The following is a 20,625-nucleotide window of genomic DNA, read 5'->3' as shown; positions in this document are numbered from 1 at the left end:
AATACATTGTGAAATGCACTGTTACCACCTGAACCATAGTGTGAAAAAACAATATACCACTTCACAATGAAATAGGACATGTCACAAGAAGTCACGGTTCTGTGCTCTTTTCTTGCACCCCAAGACGGCTTCACTGATATTGGTGATAAGAGCAATGTTCATGCTTACTGCATCTAATCGTCTGTACTTGTTTTAAAGCATGAGGCACTCCTCTCTTGGTGCTTCTCTTTCAAACCGTCTGACTGGAGGCCATACTTTGTTATAACCGTTCATGTACATGTTCACCTTCCACGACCTCCTTATAAGCACTACATCGTCCTCTCTTTTTAACGCTCTTACCTCTTACTGTTTTGTCTGCCTATTTTTGCGATTTTCACAGTACCTGCTGTCGCTTGGCAGCCATCATGTTCAGCTTGTCCACCTCTGGTTTTAAGGCCTTATACTGGATGCCAAGGTCCTGCTCTGTTCCTGCATTGCGTACCTTCACCAGATTGTCTTCCACCTGAGCCGGGGAAGATGCAATACAGTTAGAAAGGATTCCACAGAGACCCGTGCTTAACTGCAGAGATTGCATTGTTTGATAATGAGCAGGTGGGTGGTACATCTGAAAACACCAGGATTTAATAGAACAATCGGAATTGCAATCAAATCAAGCCAATCACCTAAGATGTGATTAAAATTAGCCTCAGTCATAAAACCTAAAAAAAAAAAAAAACTCTCAGTCAATGGAAGTTGTATCAATTTGGATTATATTCTCAAACTGAAATGAACTCAAAAAGGACCCATATTCTCCATTATACATTTTTAAGTTTAGCAAGAAAAGTTTAAACATTTAAATAGTTGGTGCAACAGTAACAAAAGGGAGTCAGTCATGATGCCGTCCCAAGCATGGACTAATTGCTGCGACGTGGTAACATGGGAGACTCCAAAACTCCGACCCATTTGGTTTGACTTGATTATCTACGCTCGGCGCTTGTGCTCAGCTTCCCCTGATCTTCAAATGTCTTCGAGTGAGCAAGTGAGGAAGAGATAGCGTTTCCTCATCACTGCAGAGCGAATCAGTACGGCCATAGCTTCAAAAACAGGAGTGACCCAAAAATACTTTTCTGGACGTTAGACAATGAATGTGGCATTGTTAGTGCTGTGTGAATTGGATGATTTGTCCGATAAAAGAGATACGTTGATTTTATCATCACTACTTTCTGTATGCAGCATATAAACACGCAAACTCAGTGGGAGGAATAAACTGTTGTGTTACAGTATTGCTTTTCCCGTGGATAAACATTCAGAAAATTTATATTATTCTCGTTTCTAATGTTGAAAGCAAACTATCTCACCAGTTTGAGCTGTAGTAGAAGTTTGTAGACATCCGACATGTCTGCCAGCACCAGCAGATGGGTGACTGCTGATAGGAGAGCTCTGGCAGCACGAACCATATTACCCCTCTTCACAGAAGAGCACGGGTCTTCTGCAAACTCTCCAGAAGCCTGCCGCATGGACTCACCTGAGAATGACACGACACACAACCAAAATACTGCTTTAACTGCAAGACTAGTGAGATTTTTTTTTTTTTTTTTTTTTTTTTAAATACATTCAAAACACACAAAACAATCCTGTGGACCTCAGCTCTCTGATGACACAATCATACATATTCTAATGGACCAGGCAAACGCTGCATCAAGAGGTCTCACAACGTAAACCCAAAAAACAAAAATCCACAGTTTTTCAATTATCTAGTCACACAAAATAGGGTTAGTTTAATATTAGATGCGTTTTTTAAGCAGTGACCACTAATAGGAATCTGTATGAGAATGGCTAAAGTGGATGTGAGAGCAGTCAGGAGTTCATTGCGTCAGATGGCTTCATTTCAGAAGAAGAGGAGGAATGTGTAGGAGGGGGCGACAGTCTGGTGCTTTTCTCTCTCTCTCTCTCTCTCTCTGCAGGCTCGAGGTCAGTACATGTCACACAAAGTGACAAAGACACACACACCTCACAATTTCCAGTAATAATGTGAACTTGCACAATGACATCAACAGTCTTTAAAAAATAAAAAAATAAATAAAAAAAAAAGAGGTCAAAGTGACTACAAAAGACTGACTGTCTAGTTTGTCCAGCACTATTCTTTGTCCTGCATTGGATGGGTGTGCACAGTTGACCGAGCACACAAATGGACTTTGTAGACTCACATTATGAACAAGACAATAAATCCGTAAATAGTTTACTTTAGCTGAAGAACAGCCAGCACAACCTTTAAAAAAAAAAAAAAAAGCTCCATAACAGCAACAGTATGTCTGCATTAGAGAGCCAAAGCCAACAAGAAGACAGGCACTTATGTTGTCCACTTTCCTTCACTGTTTCAGCTCCAGAGGCTGAAATATAACAGATGACAAGCAGCAACGTGAAGCATTTTAATCATAACAGTGATACAGTGCGCTCTGGAAAAAAGACAAGTGAACACTAATTTAGCAGCAGTTCAGACTCACCAGTTGTTACCATCATGCTAAATACTTTCCCTCTATGACAGTGGAGAGACGTTCTTTTGTCTGCTTACAAAGACGCGTTTACAGAGAGGCTGTACTGGGCCTGACTCCAGACGCCAAGGAACCAAACGGGGTAAGCAGTTTAGACAATGCTGGATGCTTTTAAATACAACAATGGGTTATGAGGAGGAATGTAACACGGAAAAATGGACTGAAACACAAACTAACAGTCCATGTGAGTGTTGGGGGGCTGCTGACATTTTGAGGAGTGCTGTTCATCGCTGCACTCTCACTTTAAGATAACAGCGAGCTGTATTTAGACACAAAGTTCTGCGACTCCTCTGCTCTGACCACAGGAACGGCTCTCGTGTGTTCAGACCCCGAGCAAACCCCAAACTAATAAAGTCCCCGGGTGATGTTAGCTTAAAGAACAAAAGGCACGTGGATGTGTGACAGCGCAGACAGACTTTCTGACTGTCCCTCTACAGTCCTTGACACATGCAACTCAGAAGACTTGTTTCACCTTCAGCAGATAGGGTTGGTTTTTTTTTGTCCAACAACATAAAAGTATATTTAACACGTAGAAAAGCAACAGTCTTCAGGTAACAGGTGTTAGGAGGAAATGACTGGATCACTGGTCTCAGTACATAATGACACTTTCAATAATCATCATGTAACCTTCATCAAAAGCAATTCATGCAAGGACAGTTTTCTGCATGTGAATTACTATTATCACACACAAAGATGTTGGTTGCTGAAAATTACATTTCTAGTTTGACAAACTGAAAGTATACTTTTATCCTCTCTTTCAGTCACTGTGAATCCATAGCAACAAGCTCAAGTGTTAGAAATACAAGTTATCGTTGCCAAGCTACAAGCTTGACTGGAGTGAGAAACTTCAGTCGGATCAAAATTTGAGTAAATGAAATATCAATGACAAGTCATCAGCAGACTCCGTGCTTAGCAGTCAGTGAACCGACAACCTGTGAGAGAACACTGCTCGTGCTCGTGCCAGGCGCTCGCATGCTCAAACTTTTAACAGCGCCGGCATCGTCTGTGCCTGCAGCACTTTCAGCTCAATACGTGCACACTTCAGCGACTACTTACAGAAACTGAGAGTCAATGAGTCAACGATGAGCAGTGAGCTCTGCAAGCACAAACTAAACAAATGCATCTTCGGTTGCACTTCTTATAATGGAAGGATGTAGCGCTTTAAAACAAGGACATCAAAATGTCAGGAAGTAAATTCACTGCAGGAAATACCTAGTGCTTCGCCTTTTCACGCCCGCCTTGCACGTCTTCATTTTTTGTTTGTTTCTGCTCATCATGCTAATCTGTTGTCTATTTTGCAGACAAACGAGATGTGATCTTTTTCAGTGAAGCCTATATTTTCTCTCCCAGCTTACGTTAGAGGGCCACAAAGACATTTCCACAACCCTGTGGGCTAAGAAGGAATCTGTACTCCGCTTGTAGATATGTTAAGCCACAATATTAGTGTGCAGTATACTCGGGAGAGCTTTGACAGTGTTCACAGCTCAGTGCAACATCGAAACGGAACCCTGAGCAAGTAATAAAAAAAAAGAACCCACTTCAGCTTTAAAGACTTTTTTTTTTTTACAGAGCAACAGTGTGGGCTGAGTCGTCGATTATAATGACGCTCATCCAGCCGACCAAATTGACTGACTGAGAAAACGCAGCTGTTAACGGGGAGTGAAGGAGAAGTGGAACTGCACCACATCAGCAGAAACCGTCATCCTACAATGTTAAGAAGATCAGTCACCCAGCACAGCGCAGTTTAGAAAACGTTCGCCAAAAGATCTGCATCACATCGTTCTGTCAATGACAGCAAACGGTCAAGCTCCCAATCGTTTGGTCCACAATGAAAACAACAGTGATCCAAAGCAATGCCATTATATTTTCCTGTAATACCATTAAGATTTGGTCAGATATCTAGTTATATCTAAACCACAAAGATATTTGGTTTATTATCATGCATGACAAAGAAATGAATGCAACCTCACGTGTGATTCTGTAGATGATTTGAAGTCAGCGGGTAAAATCAATGAAACTCTGAACTACTTGCTTCTATTTTACTGCACAGTAAAATCCAGGCCTTTAGTTCTCAAACATATCTTAGACTCGTCCAACAGACGTCATCGTTGTTAGAATAAAGGAATGGTTTTGTCAAAGGGGCTCAGAGCAACTGCACGGTCAAATACCTGGAAGACATCTTCTTTAAGAGTGAAAGGACCTCACAAGTCGCACCTTCACATCTGAAGAACAGAAACCTCCCAAAGAGTCTGCTTTAGTTCTGTTTTCTTGGGCTGAAATGATCAGTTTGGGCAAATGATCGACAAACGCGACCACAAACGCAGTCCACACCTTCAGGCTTTATTCCCCCCGTGATCAAAATCAATGAGGCCATTTTGAGAGAGCAGATAGTGATCAGTGCTCCTTTAATAAACTGCCATCCAGCTAACGCTTACCTGCGGCCCGCCGAGAGCACGATGCAACGATTAAAATGTACATCACAAAGGAATACACTAAATAGCAGGACTGCAATGACACAGACAGGGAGGGAAGGGCAAGAGAGAAAACGAGGACAGGAGCAGAGCGAGTAAAGTCTATTACAGTTAGAGAAATGTCTCCTCAATGTAAGGACGCCTAAAGCCAACAGCACACAATTAAAAATATATGTTCATAGAATACGTTAACCGAGGAAAACAACCACGTATTTTCAAATCAATTGATTGTATGCCAAGTTAGCTATCATGATGAAGTCAATTTTTTTTTTTCCTTTACAATTTAGAAACAGCTGGTAAGCCACAGCTGGGTGGAAAATGCTTTCTGAATCCAGGGGTGTGTGGGGTTGTTGTTACTCTACTCAATAGCTGTATTATAAGTCCAGGCACGCTCCACTGAGCAGCATGGCATAGCTGACAGCCAGGCCTAGGCACAAGCTAACAGCAGTCACTGGATCCCAGCCCTGTGACAGCTTACCACAACTACAGTAACATTCCTGGACACTGAGCGCAGCACAAGCTATCTGGCGACATGTCATTTACCTCCCAACCACTCAGAGCGGAGCGCGAGCAGAGGACTTCTAACTGATGCTGGGCATCTGGGGAGAAAAAGACACAGTGACACAGATGTTCCTTCACAAGGTGATAACAGCCCCCCCTCAAGTCAGGGCGCCCTGGTCTCCATGGTCTACTGGTGCGTCACAAGTCAGTCAGAAATACAAAAAGCACACTTCATAGGTGTGCTAGTTGTATGATTGAGTCTGCAAGAGTAGAGACAGACAGTTTATTATAAATAAGTATCATTTAATTCCAATGCCTGAAACGTGCTCTCTCTTATATTTAAGGTGCTCATGTCTTACTGCAATCAAAATTATTAGAGAGTTCATCCTTTTTTCCTCGAATGTGCTCATTAAATTCAGATCTGATGACAACATCTTCACGCTGTGTCAAGTGAAAATACAGATTCACAAAGCACATTAGAGCAGGGCATGTCAATTGCTGAGCCTTGTAATGTCATTTTCAATGAGGTCTTCATGTAAACAGGTTAAAGCTGTCACACTACCCACATAGCGTGGTGAAGGCGCTGATCTAGCTGCAGCACGGAATATCGAAAGTATAGGAGGTGCGTCTATTTTTAAACACATGCTGCCTGGTTTTCAGCCAAAATAGAAATATTGACTTAATGCTTTGAATAATACAGCATGGCCTATGCTACCTTTGGATGTTTATGGCTTTAGACATTCTGCTTTTAACTTGTTGTTTGTCATCCGTTTCTTAATCATGTCACATTAATTATGACATGAGCTGCTGCCTCTTTAAACAGTTCACCCTTTATCTCAATGGGTTAGTTATCGGGTTTAATAAAACGTAAAAAGATAGAATTGACAGACATCACCGAGTTCACAGATTTCGTGTACAATTTATGAAAGGGTGAGAAAAGTTTGCAAATCCATACAACCGACTTGTAAAGCGTGGGTATGTATTCTCAAGTTTTTTTTTTTATTCTTTTGTTAATGAGCCTTCAGGGGCTCCGTGCAACACAACAAAAAAAAACCTTTTTAAAAACTTTCCTCTTTCATCTCCATAATCAAAACAGGTGAGCCTTGTGTGCAGACTTGTTATCAAGATTCACTAAAACCAAGAGACAGACGAATCACGTCGGCAGCCGGCAGCTTCAGAAAACACAATGAAACCCAAGGCACGAGAAGCTCCACTTTTATCATCATGACATCAACGCTGCACCTCCGTCGGTGCAATAACAGGAGGGAGGTACAGACAGCGGACCCCTGTCTCTCTCACATATGGTGTGTGCGTGTGCGTGTGAAACAGAGTACAGCTTGTTCTGAATGCAGAGGAAAATAGGAGCAAGTGAACAGCCACCATGCGTCGGTCTGAAATTAGAGCCCATTAATTAATTAACAATACCAGAGGACTCAATGTCCAGTGGCAGCATACAGCCGTTTTCACATACACACTCCAGAAATAAAATAAATGAGGCAGGTTGCTCCTGATATCTGCCTGACTTGCTTGCTCTCACACGCATTTCACAGCTGGAGGCTATCTATGTCAGACGGGGGGAATGCAGAAAGAAGCAACAGGGTCCGACACTTAAATTACTTTTTCTTTTTTTTTTGCCTTTACGGCCAAGTATAACATCATGAAGGAGCTTCATTACATGCACAGAGATCGCACTGGAGGCACACGTACAGCGTATGGTCTTGCGCCAGTAGCAGGATATAAATGTCACCATTCCCTCCCACTCGTGGTAGATTTCCTGACTATTTCCTGCTGCATTCTCACATTGACTCACCCCAAATTTCACAAGGGGGCATGGCAGGAAAACTTCCTGGTAAAAAAAAGCTGTGGGGAAAGATTCAGCTGTTTTTCTCCATACATGCAGCTCATACCAATAGAGTGTTAGGCTCGTGTGAATTCTAGCTCACTGTGTGTTTGATATAAAGCAGCAAGATGTTTATGGACCCAAAAATGGTGCATAGGGGAGGGTTTGTGGTTTGTTAAGAAAAAAATGCATGGTTATTTTGGGTGAACTGAATTGAATATTTGGTGGCCAACCTTCTTCAGGCCCGGGTAAATTTGGTCCACAGATGCACAAATTGTTGGAAAGCAATAGGTCACTTCTGCCAAACAATGACCTGAGGTTCAAAAAAAGCCTCTCGGCAGGTAACCTTTAAAACCTTTTAAATGCCAAACAAGTCACAGCTATTTCCGCAATGCTCCCCAGTTAATTTGCATAGACAAGATAAGCCCTCTGGTGTGTGATGATTAACTTTTTACTTTGTCATCACCAAAATAAACAACTTCAGCTGCAGAGGAAATAAACCATTTTGTCTTACGAGCTGACAAAGATTCAGGCAGTGCATATAACTTCATGAAGCCGACTATATATTCTTTCTCCTGATAAAAAGGTCCATCAAGGTTCTGACATAACTCAAACAAGGCAGAATAAATGACTACAGTGGAATTACATTGCCAGGTGGTGTGAAGAGTGTAGGGAACTACAACACATTTAGTTTAATAATGGAACAAAGAATCACAAATGTCACCGTTAGGAAGGATCGTGGATTTCTGTCACAAGTCAAACTGTTGTATTTTCAAACTGTGCATTTGAACAGCACTACCATTCAAAACACCTTCAATCTGAATCATGTACTGCATCCTTTAGTTTTCCACTATAATCTACACATGACTTCCAACAATAATCCAATTCCAATAAATATAAAACACCTCCCTTAATTTTTAGAAATCTGACTTTAGTAATCATAATAGAAAAACAATATGCAACTTTTTCACCTCAAATGTGAACTTTCAAAGGGAATCTTAGAGTACCATAACTTTCATCATCTATCCCACTTCCATAGAGTGCCCAGGTCTGTTATCCCGTCTCGGTTCTGTTTGATACAGCGGTTCAGATCATTATAATTACTTGTTAGCTGGAGAAATGTTATACTACACGCAGTCACCCAGCAGCAGCCAGGGGAGCCATCATAGATCGGCTGTGGCTCTAGTTAAAAGGTCTGCTGTACCCACTTTATGACCCAGTTGTAAAGAAGCACAGTGCATGGATAGCGTCTTGTAGGAGCAGTGCGGGCTGGCAGAATTTTGATCTCGGCAACATATATAAACGTGGATGTAAGCTGAGTCAGGGTAAACTGCCATGTCAGCCGGAGCAATGTGTAAACACACTGAGATGATAACCTGCAGGGAGGACTACAAGCTGTCTGCGCGAGCACTGCTGATGTTAGACACGCTCAGCAGACCCATTGGACGTCGTTTAGCAGCAGACCATTTTAAATGATTGTGCTCAAGTCCGAGTGTTTTGTTACCTTCAGACAAGTCAGTTAATGTTCATTTAAATTTCCCTTGAAGTCAATTGGAAACGACTGATTCAGAAACACCCCTAACCGCAAACTACCAAACTACTATCAACCTTTCAACTTTTCAGATAGAAACGTACAAGTTTCTTTTTAATCTATAACAACTCTACTTAAAGTGTGTGTAAAGCCATTACACACGTCTTTATAAGTGAAATGGTGATGTTCAGATCGTGTCCAGCACTAAGCGCTTACCCTGCAATTTTTACTTGATTATTTCTAAGCAGGTACAAATTACTGGATGTAAATGGGAGCTGTCTGATTGCTTACATGAAAGAAATCTAAGGACCCAGAGCACAGACTCAGTTCAAGGCCTTACACTGGGGCAGATGATATGTACGTAGCTCATGATTAATGTATCACCCGTCCTATCTTAAGAAGCACTCTCAGCGAGCTACAAGCAACACACACTGTCACAGTATATATTCAGCATACCTTGCTTGCGGACATCTTCCACCGCAGCAGTCAACTCATCCTTGAGGAACTGACTTTCCTTTGCAATCTTTTCTCCCTTTTCAAGGAAGTTCTGGGTCGCAGTCTCTACTGACGCTGCCAAGACATGGGCCTTCTTGGAGCGTCCTTTCTTCTTGTTGGAGGGGCCTTTGTTGCTCGAGTTCACCAAAGTGGTGACCTATGGCAAGGATACAAAAGAAACAGAAACAGCTACTTCGGGAGCTTAGATGCGTTTGTTAGACTACACTTGTGCCAACATTGCTTTTTCCACATAACACAAGTGACTTTGCTATATTTGATTTAAAAATGCCTTTTATTTCATCTGACACAGTGTTCTACTATTTGTTATTGTTTCAGAAAATACAATTAGATCTTTTCTGTCCTATCATTTTCTTGTATAACTAGTGTTCAGTCTGCTATAATCACTTTCAATTATTTTGCTCTCTCATTTTTAACAACAAGATCCTGCACTCCTTCCAGGTAACAGCTAAATAACCCTGTTCTTTTGGTTCTAAGGAGGAAAAAAAAACCTGTGTTAACTTTACCTGGGTGACAAGGGGCTCAAGCAGCCTCTCTACCGCCAATGTACGGATCTCTAGACTCTTTGGATCCCACTTGAAGTTAATGTTTGCTGTGTTGATGGCTGTCATGGTGTCTGGCTTTCTAGAGGTGGAAAACAGAAGAAGAAAAACAAAAGTGAAAAACAGTCAACTTCATTTTACAGATGCAATTCTGAAACAAACAAAAATCTATGATTTCAAAAAAAAAAAAAAAAAAAAAATATATATATATATATATATATTGACTAGCTGTTGTCAAGAGATACAAATGGCTGCATGTTTTAGGGGAAAGCATTTTGCTTGACCGAGGAACAAATCCCAACAGATGTAGAAGGCTAAAGAAAGGGAGGTTTGCTAAGTGATGCGTCCTTTATGATTTACAGAAAAGTTAGTCTCTAAAAGTTTGCATGACAGTGGAAATATTACGACCCTAGTTTGAGCGAGCAGTGCTCCATCCCTCACAGAATGACACGGTGGCCCAATTTCAATTTCTCTTTTCAAGCACTGTCTGCAACTCGATTGATTAACTATCTAACATGGATGGGCAGGGATAATCAGCAAACCGCCCTTAGGGGCTTCAGCTGAAAACATGGGAAGCTGTAATATAGAAATAATGTATTAGAGTGCTGCTGGCCTACATTGACACGAATCAGGCTTAAGTAATATAAAAGGGAGTATTTATTTTGTTTTATATGTTGAACTATTATTTATTGGGTAAGGGTTAGTCTACCCTGTGCCTTCTATTTTGCCATCAAACATCATGACTTATGTTTGAATTTGGATGGGGAATACTTAGGATCTATGGCCTCACTTAACTTTTAATCTAAAAAGGCCAGCCAATATGGATGGAGGCAGATTGCCTGGGTAGTTGTAACTCATTTCATCATTGGGAAAGAAAACTTACGGCACTTCCTTCCAACTCACTGGGGCTTTAAACTACAATTGCTCATCAACTACTGAAATGTTTCTAATCAGCTATATTGTCAAAAGGCCACTTCACACGTATAACTTTTCATACTGGCATCAAACCTTTAATTAGGTTTTTGTGTCAGTTACTTTTGGGTTTCTGATCTCAAAGCAGAAACATCCAAGACCACCTTGATCTATTATACAATCTAATTAACGTTTTTGACATGTGCAGTTCATTTGTGTAAGGATCTCTTGGTCATATCAATTTCATTTTTCCTTACACATAGATCCTAATACTGGTCTATACATAGATACATGTATTATTCAGACCGACCAGGGAAGCTGACGTGATTCTCCATTCACCTCATGTCTATGGGTGTGGCAGTAGTGGTCTCAGGGAGACATTTCACAATCTGGTCCACCGAAACCAAAACAATCTACACAGATAGCACTAAATACCAAACGATATTTACAGGTGAGTATGTCAGGAGGAAAAGACTTTTAAATTCTTAGTAAACTAAAACATGTCACTTTAGACTTGACATTAAAGAGATAATCTTATTATTAAATTTGAAATGTCAAATCCAAACAAAATGGTACATGGTTAAATTCTGATAATAAACACTTGTAAAACAGTCATATGTTGGGTGGTTTACCTGTGTGTGCTAAGGTGTAGCTATGGTTCAGTTTCACCTGTTGAAGCTACCTGCAACTAACTTATCGCTGGTTTCTCCAATATTAATTAATATGAATTAGCACTTTAATAGCAGTAGTTTAATAACTGTTTGATTGAAAGTGGTGTATTAAATAAGTAAAGAGCAGCTTCAGTAACCTTGGTTACCGCTCAGGTGAACTTAGCTCAACGTTCGGGTTGTAACCTGCTAACGTCTGAGTGCCAAACACGACACCTTGCTAATGCTAATGCTAACCGACACAACAAACATTAACTCCACCGCTAAAACATCTAACTTGCTCTCTCCTCTCTCGTTTTTCAAATAAACACCTCCACGCTGAAACGGTGCAGTATTTGACCTCGGGTTGAGTCGTATAAAATCGCTGTAAACTTACCGAAAACAGCCCACTACAAAAGTGGAGTTTAAAAGTTCAAAATGGAGGAATGAGAATTACGGAGTTCCTTTTCCCCAAAAGTTTTCCTCCCTGTTTCTTCCCTCTCTGACTCGGTTGGTCCTGTTCCTGCTTGTTCAAGACCTTTGTCCTCTCGAATAAATAAAAAATGTCCGAAATGTTCGCACGCGAGCAACTTAAAAAAGATCCACAGTGGTTAGTTTACCTGAAAAGTTTGTGTCGAGATTGTTTCGATGTCGCAGTCTATCGCCCAACAATGGAAGCAGAGGGCGGAGGGGGGGCTGGGGCGGGGACCGAGTTCCTGAACTTCCTGGCAGCGGAGCAGGCCGACCACAGGACACAGCAGGCCCGCAAAAAGAGGAGGTGTTTCAGGCGTGGCACTCTGAGTATGCCCATATATGGATTAATTACTGCCTTAACGTCAAGTGTGCAACCAAGCTGTGTGAAGAAACTTCATTTAATCTTCTTAACATTGAGGCTGAAGGAGAAACCGAATAAAAGAAGCGTCTTCTTTAATGTTTACTCTTTCTTGTTGTGTTTTCTTTTACATTTTGAGTATGTTTTATATATTATATATTTGCTTGGACTACTTTAATACCTTGTTTCTGTGTTTCCACTCGACGAGTCCCGCAGGGTTTGATTGGCTTCTCCAGCATATTTCTTATAAAAGACATCCTTTTTTGTATTTCATACTGTCAGTTGTTTTATTGTATCGATTTTGTTTGTTTGTCTTAAGTGCATTAAATAAATAAAAAATACAGACAGAATTGAATAGGTTATCTCTTTTAATCCTCATCGCAGCAATTCACTTTGTCTCTATTCATTAGATCCAGAGCTCACTAGATTATCCTAACAAGCACCATATTGACAGTTAATAAATCCATGGGATTAGGGAACTCCTAATGTGCATTTATAACTTCATTTCAGTTTTGTATTAGCCTCGTGTAATTTTACTGTTTTTGTAGCCCTGTTTACCAACACAGAGCAGTTTAAATTTGTTTTAAAAGCACCCCATTATTCAGACCCTATATAACAGTATTTGCCTGCTGCTAAAAAAAATAACAGAATTTCACTATCAAGCATTTATCCATTTCGCCCCCAAGTTATTTTACTATAGGCTATTAATTAGTGACTCTTTGATAGTTTTAACTATTCTGTTCCCTCCATTTGGTTCCCTGTGTGGATTCAATTTATAAACTGTATTAATGGTTAAGTATCCAGAAGTTTTAAATTAATCCATCCCAAAACGTTTGTTTGTCGAAGGTCATCAGGTTTCAATGTTGTGTTGAAAGATTCAACAGAGGATACCAGAGAAAGAGAGCGCTCCACAGCCAGCCACTGAAGCACCAGGTGCAAACTCAATGAGCTGGTTGTATCTATTCAGTTACTCATTTTTTATTTATAAATAATAAACATCCAACTACAGCAGCACTGATATTTAAGATGATCTTTTTATTCAAAGAGCTAGAGATTGCTTGCAGATGTCACACATTCAGTTATTTCAAGGTCAAGTATGAACATACAGGATCCAATCAGTATGCAGTTGTTATACTTTTTATGGTTTGTTGCAGCTTTGACTGATAACACTGAGACATTTGATAAACATGTTCAAGAGCCAAGTATTTTAGCTTGGGCTTAATCAAGTGTGAAAGCCATAAATAGATTATTTTAAGAGGCCAGGTGCCACCCCTACTGATTAATTTTTCAGCCTTAAAACACGCACACACGCGCACACGCACACACACACACACACACACACACTCTGTCTCCTCAAACAGAAGTATCATGCTAACAAAATGTTCCTCATGGTGGTAAAAAGTTAGTGGGTCTGACAGCTGGTAATTAGGTAATTACAGTTTTTACAGCCTGCATCCTTTTTACATCTTATAGTTGGTGTGTGTTAAAAACCTCATTGCCCAAAGATAAGTCTGTTTATAAGAAGAAACAACGTAATCAAATATGACAAAGCACTACGAGCAGATAGGTCATAATTTTAATTATACACAAAGTGCAAAAATCCTAAATATAAAAAGGAAAAATGGAGACAGTCTTGAGCAATTGAAAGAGGTGGCCACAGAGAAAATTACAAACAACAATGGTGTTTTGTTCTGCAGGCAAGTACAACTAACACGTTTCTATTTGTTGGCTAGAGTAGGTGTTAATTAAGAAGCTCCACCAGTGCAGCATGAATTATAGTCCTGAAGAGAATGAGCTTACAAATGTACTTAGGAAGCTCTTAATCAAGGCCTCAGAATATTATTATCTTCAAGAAAGACACTCCTGAATATTTTTTGTGCATGATAAATTGCAAAGTCAGTGTTTCCCCATGGAGGATTGACCCTGGCTAAACGGAAGGGTCATGCATTCAACAGTAATCCCTGTAAATGAAGATATAGCAGTGAACTATCTTGTGTGTAAAATACATTTCAGTGAAGTACAGGGTGACCACCTACCTACATGGTGTGAAGGAGATTTGTTTACCCAATTAATGCAACACAAAAAGGCATTGGATGTGCTGCAATTGTGTGCTTGAATGATGAATGTTTGTCAGAGTAACAGCTTGCTAAGACGACAAGTTTTGAGTGTCCTTGACCTTCATTCTTATTGTACCTGTTGGGCCCAACAAATGATAAGAGCACAGCATGCTATAAATAATTCCTCCTCATTATGTGGAAGTGCACATGTTTGTCACACACTGAATGTATAATTGAGCACATGCAAATCTGTGTGTGGCAATACAGCAAATGAAAAAAAATGGAAGAGATGATAATATTATCGGAGCTTTTTCCCCATCATTAATATTAAAAGTTGCTATTTTTGTCATATTAATTCATTTTCTTAGTTTTTCTGAGGTATCTATTCTGTGATATTTTTAATTTATTTTTATTCAGCTTACACATCTCATTGAGTCCAAGTCCTGGCACTGCTCCATGCTAATACTCCTGATTACTGCTGTATTGCTTTGCAGTCATGGTGGTTACTGTATTCTGAAGCGTCCTGTCAAAGCAGTTACTCATACAATGACGCTGACTGAATTGGAAGGTCCCTCACAGCAGGGGGACTTTTTTTTCTTGACATAAGGACCACAGCAACTTTCAGTCTTCCCACATTCACCTGACTCATCCTGACAGCTGTCCATGGAGCTGCATGATGTCATCTTCAGACTCTCCCTTCCTTATGAAAGACCTTGTACCTCCATGATTAGAAATGAGTGTGATGCTGCCATGTAGGCGTCGCTTTTCCACAGCCGTACTCGAGGGGAGGAAAGGTGAGTCAACCGGCTAGTAACACTAATGATTAACCTCTAAAAGCAGTCGTCCAGAGTGACTTTCCTTCGGAGGTGAAAAAAAACATACATTATCAGAGTAAATTAACCAAAAGTCCCTTGGGAGGACATCTCACACATGTTCACAGTTAGGTGTTGGGACAGTGATGATATGACTTCACATGGCAGCCCTGCTTTGTGATTGGACTGTGGAGAAGGTCACAACTCTTATGACTCAACTGCTGCTAACCCGTTGTTGGCAGTTTGTTTAGCTCCACCTGCTGGTTTAGACTTTGATACCAGACTACCGGTATTGATTTCCTTGATACAGACAGAGTGAAGTTTTTCTCCTTGGATGAAAGAAATCAGGAAGTAACTCATTGGCATGCTTCTGTGCCTGTTGCTGGACACCAGAGCAACCTATGATAGTGAATCATTCCCACCTGATGGGATATTTTTGGTGAGTGTAGCTTATGAAACTTCAATCTGTAGGAGCCAATCTCCAGTTTCGTATTTTTAGGGTTTTAAAATCACACCAGTATTTGTGAAGAGCAAGATTTCTATTTGAAGAAGTAGTGCTGACGATATTACGTGTGTAAGATTTGCTGTCTCTTTTCTCCCTGTAGAGCTCTCTTTGTGATCATATTACCTCCGTTGTTGCCGGATATGTCCACAGATGGAGAGACAAAAGCACGTTCATAATCTTTTCTACACATACAATTATAATTGAATACAAGAAAGCAATTACCAGAAGACCAGCGGCTGCAAACACTCTGTCATTCACAGTGCAAATGCTATTCCAGAAACCTTGTTTCATTCCTAAATTCTTGTGGGAGCGACTGCCCTAATTTCCTCATTTCCAAGTGGGATTCAGGCAAATACGAAGGTGAAGAATGTGAAGGAAGCCCTGAAATGAAACATAATGCATTTTTAATCTATCATGAGTCACAGGTCCAAAGCCTGTTTAAATTGCGTCCGAATTGGAAAAGATGCCTGCGTGCTTTAAAAAATAAGACAGCTTATATAACATCAGGCTGTGCCTTACTCCATTGCTTTCAGTTTTTAATAAGTAGCTTTGAGGACATGTGTATGCCACAGGCTTTCTTTTTAAATGTTAATATCTGGAGCTAGGTTTTTACACACTGAGATTACATGTGTTGATATTGAAGCATCTGTAGAGCCATTTTTGGGATATTTGAAAACACATTACATCATCTTATGTCCTAAGACTTTTGTAGAGTGTCATAAAGTCAGGACATATTTTTATCTGAAAGGGTTCTGGAATACGATCAAATACATTTGGAGAGATAGACTTCTTTGAGGATTTAGAGCTAATTATGCCTATAACAGTACTGCTGTAGCCTAAGGTTCCTAATTAGAACATTACAAAGCAGCTGCGGGAGAAACTGTTATTTTTGGAGGTAGCTCTTTCTGAAAAGTTTTCAGAGTGTTGTTGGTTGAGACTTGTGCTAATGTGCTAAAACAGCTGAACCAGACAATGACACTTATATAAGAAATAAAATGTCCAAACTTTTGAGTTTATGACTCACGACGAATGAATTGAGGACAAAACTAAACTTTAACATGAACAGATGCAGTTGTTATAGAGTTAATGTTTCTAATGTAGGCTACTGATAACTACATGCTAAATCAAAGCAGGATTTGAGTGCATTACACTGGAAATATAGAATAGTATTTTTTTTACTTAAAGGGGCTATATGTAACTTTGTCACATAATTAAATCGTGTTTTATTGCCCTTTAGCAAGACAACAGTTAACTGATGTTAAAAATTAGACATTCACCGTTTATCTGTGTTGCCTGTACACTGTAAGACATTTTAAGTCAGTAAAACTTAGAAATGAAAGTTCACCTGCTGCCTTACAAATGTGAGTAAACTCAACTTGAAAGTAACCATTGTTTGAACTCAAACTGTTAAGTTATACAAGTTGTTTAACTAATGATAGTTTGTATTTTCAACTTGAGTCTCAAAGTTAAGTCCACTTACTATGTTGAATTGTCCATTCATGAAAACTCACATTATCTTGTCCTGTAAACTTACAATTCCCTGTCATTTCAACTTACACTTTTATGTTAAAATGACTTTGTAATATTTCATATTAAGTGCCATTTTAAGTTAAAAGGGCTAAAGTATTTAAATTGTTTCAACTTTATTCCTACTCTTGACTATACTAATCTAGACTTTACAGTGAATCAATTTAGAGCTTCTTTGTTCAAAAACAAAACTTTATTTTAACAATGCTCATGCCTTAACATTTGCAATGTATTGTCCCCATACAACACTAGAAAGTGGAGATTAGACACAGCAGTTGCGCAGCTGGCTAGGTGTACCAAAACATTTACATAGCTTTAATATAATAAGCTAAGTAAAATTAATAGACAAGAGCATAACAATATTGCTTAACAATTATTTTAAAGTTAAAGTTGACTTTTTGACCTTAGCTTGCACACCACAAAATGGCTGTTTCAACAATATATATCAAGCTGTTCTGTGCAAAAGCAATTATGAACAGTGCAGAATAACAATAACATTCCTCTCAGTTAAGATCTTGCAATATGTTTTGCAACATGTTTTGCGAAAAATAGTGATGCTGAAGTTATTCTCTATATGAACAGGTTTATATAATGCTATGGCATTGGTTTACACATCACTAAGGTCACTGCTTTAACAATATTGTATCAAGTTGTTCTGTGCAAACTCAGTTATGAACAATGCAGAACATTAACTTCACTAACATTCTTCACAATGTCAAAAAAGTACATAAACAGTCTGGACATTTATTCCGACAGTTCTTATAGTAGTGCTTCAATTTGGTTCGACTTGGCCTGTAGTTCTGAATGGATCAGAAGGCTCTTTATTCTTCTCCAGAGGACACAACAATTCTGTATTGTTTTTGATTTTTCCATCTTCGGTACATAAACTGCTTTCTCGAGAAGTAACAATGAGCAAAGCAGAAAAAGCTTTCTTCCAGTTAGGACTTACAGGTATCCGTTTCAGTTTACAAACGATACCTCAGTAGCTTGTTTCTGAGTCCATGTATCCTGGCTGAACAGTGGTCAGGTTTTATTTACATGATGACCCTTTGCATGAATTCAAATGAGTACTTCATCTCAGAAGGATATTCCAGATTCAGGCAGTAGATTGTTCCCATTAGCATCGCGAAACCAGTGGCCACATCTCTTACATTAGAAAGAATGATTGTCTCCTCTACCACCACAGCCACATTAAAGACTTGCATTGGGAATGCATCATGCAGAACGCCTTCATGTCCAATGAGAAGTCCGACACGCATTCCCTTCATTAAGATGTCCAGGGTTTCACCATGAACCTGAAACAATTGGACAAATTCAATTGTTATTTTGTTGCATGTAATTCAGAAAAATAATGTTAGTAATAAGTTGCCACTAAATTGGCAAAACTTGTTCATGATTGAGAATGCAAGAAGAAGAAAAACAACTAAAAAAAAAGTGTACATTATATTATTGCAATTCAACCGGTGTATTGTTTAAAAAAAATTGTTTGTCTCCTTTAGATAGACCAGAGACTTTGCTGCCTTTAAAAAGCCTCTATTAATTAACTTATAGTCAGAGAAGAAGTCATGGCTGAATATTTAGACGATTCAGAATACTTTGATGTGATACTTTAATTTGATTTGTGGATTCTCTCCATAATGTTGTCAAATCCTTACAATAATGTATGTATTAATAGGAGTAACAAAACAAACACCTGAGTATCACAACAGCATAGCTGGCTGAAACTCTGCAGACTCTCTCTCCCTCTGTACTTCTGTTGCAGCTTCTCATCAATTCAAACAAATAATGTAGGCCATCAAATTTAAATACCTCACCCAACTGTTCAAAATATTCTAAATATTCAGCCATCACTTCAGAAATAAACTACAACTTTCTGTACCTGCAGCTCCACCCATACTCCCCTGCTTCAAATAACAGACATAACAGGATGTAAACAAAGACGAGAAGCAGGTAAATAAAAAGGTAGAATTTGTCTCCATAATGTTGTCAGACACTTATTATAGCAATCTGAGCTAGTTAGTAACAAAACTAACACTTTTATTGGCATACTTTTGATGCAAGAAATATCCCCACACAACACCCGTTCAAACTTAGTTTTGGTTCTTATAATTCAGTTGCACCACTGGACTACCTACAAAAGGTACTGAGGAGCAGGCTACAAGCATGGAGAGCAACGTTTTAACAAAACAAAAATAAAAACTGCCTGGAAATGGTTAAAAATGATGGTTGTATTAAAATATACCTCATACTCAGCTATGCATTTATTGTGATTAACTTATGAAGTTCAGCAGTCTATATCATCATCACATTCTGTTTTCAAAACTGCCTATCAGTTAATTTTTAAACATTTGAACTGCCAGTAAGTTTTGAATGATGTACTAAACGTTAAATGAAAAAGGTTCCGCAATGTTGTGGAAAAAAAGGGATGTTTACATGTTAATATATTTTCTTACATCACACATCCTGATGATCTCTGAAGTATCCTCCGAGAAGAAACGTGGAAGACCAAGAAGGGCAGCTGTCCTCCGATTCTGGTTTGTGTCCTACATAAAGTTACACAAAAGTGAGTTCATGCAATATTTAAACTAGAGTCCTAATGGAAGTTCACATTGACAAATTCACTCTATACATACCTCTTTATCAAGGCACTGCATAACACTTTGAAGGGCCAACCTCCTGCCTGATGAAATGGCTGCTTTATACAACTGCAAGAGTCTCGGCACCCAAGCATCAAGTCCCTCCAGGAATGACAGCAGATCAGTGGTCACTATTCTACCGAACTCAGCTCTTATCTGAAACACAAGTAGTGGGGAAGCCAGTAAAGATCAAATTATGACATATGAAGATTACATCCTATCTGATAGCACTGCTGCTAAAGTAGACAAATACAGAACATTTGTGTTTGTGGATGTCTGAGTTAGCAATAGTTACCTGTCTCTCATTGAACAATGCAGGCCATCTGTTCATGAGTTCAGAGACGGGTGGCTCGTCACCAATTACTTCTTTTCTTCGCTGAGAGAATGTTGCAGTCATCAGTTCATCCAGGAACTGCAAGTCTGGATCACACTTCTGCACCTCTAGAAGCATTTATGTTATAGCATAAATATTGTCTTATCTTATAATATATATTATAACAGGGCTCCAGACTAACTTTTCCACCAGTAGCACCAAATTTCTAAGTGCACCAGCAAATGATTTGGTTGCCCCACCTTCACCTCCTTATATTGGTTGCACTGCAGTATGGCCACAGCTATTAATCCTCTATGCCTGCTGATGAATAGCTGTTTTTGCATAACCTAGTTGTGGTGCAATGACTTTCAGGGATACAATCCACCCTGGCATGCTGTCAATCAACTTCTGGGCCACATCCTGACCGAGCAATATGAATAATCAGTTTAACTAAT

General features: G+C 39.4%; 2 protein-coding genes across 3 annotated transcripts in view; both read right to left on the bottom strand.

Annotated features, from left to right (window-relative positions):
• Positions 1 to 12,285, bottom strand: part of ctnna1 (catenin (cadherin-associated protein), alpha 1) — a 74,627-nt gene extending 62,342 nt beyond the window's left edge. Inside the window, exons 1-5 of one of the 2 annotated variants that reach the window (XM_079353086.1) lie at positions 12,109 to 12,285; positions 9,894 to 10,011; positions 9,331 to 9,526; positions 1,338 to 1,504; positions 383 to 502 (exon numbers count right to left, since the gene is read on the bottom strand). In XM_079353086.1, the coding sequence (XP_079209212.1) occupies positions 383 to 502; positions 1,338 to 1,504; positions 9,331 to 9,526; positions 9,894 to 9,998 (588 nt within the window). In that variant the 5' untranslated portion in view covers positions 9,999 to 10,011; positions 12,109 to 12,285. The other variant, XM_079353087.1, reaches the window with a different exon arrangement.
• Positions 12,286 to 17,392: 5,107 nt separating this feature from the next.
• On the bottom strand, positions 17,393 to 20,308 carry LOC306829447 (sterile alpha motif domain-containing protein 3-like; the record flags this gene model as incomplete). The annotated part of the gene is made up of 4 exons (XM_079352488.1): positions 17,393 to 18,516; positions 19,675 to 19,764; positions 19,855 to 20,013; positions 20,153 to 20,308. The coding sequence occupies 4 exons, from the start codon at positions 20,306 to 20,308 to the stop codon at positions 18,256 to 18,258; spliced, it is 666 nt and encodes a 221-aa protein (XP_079208614.1). The 3' UTR covers positions 17,393 to 18,255.
• Between the last annotated feature and the right edge of the window lie 317 nt (positions 20,309 to 20,625).

The sequence above is a fragment of the Symphodus melops genome (genome assembly GCF_947650265.1).
Source record: "Symphodus melops genome assembly, chromosome: 9".
In the NCBI taxonomy this organism is placed as follows: Eukaryota; Metazoa; Chordata; class Actinopteri; order Labriformes; family Labridae; genus Symphodus; species Symphodus melops.
The sequence above is the reverse complement of the archived record's forward strand: the minus strand, read 5'-3'. Positions and strand labels throughout refer to the sequence as shown.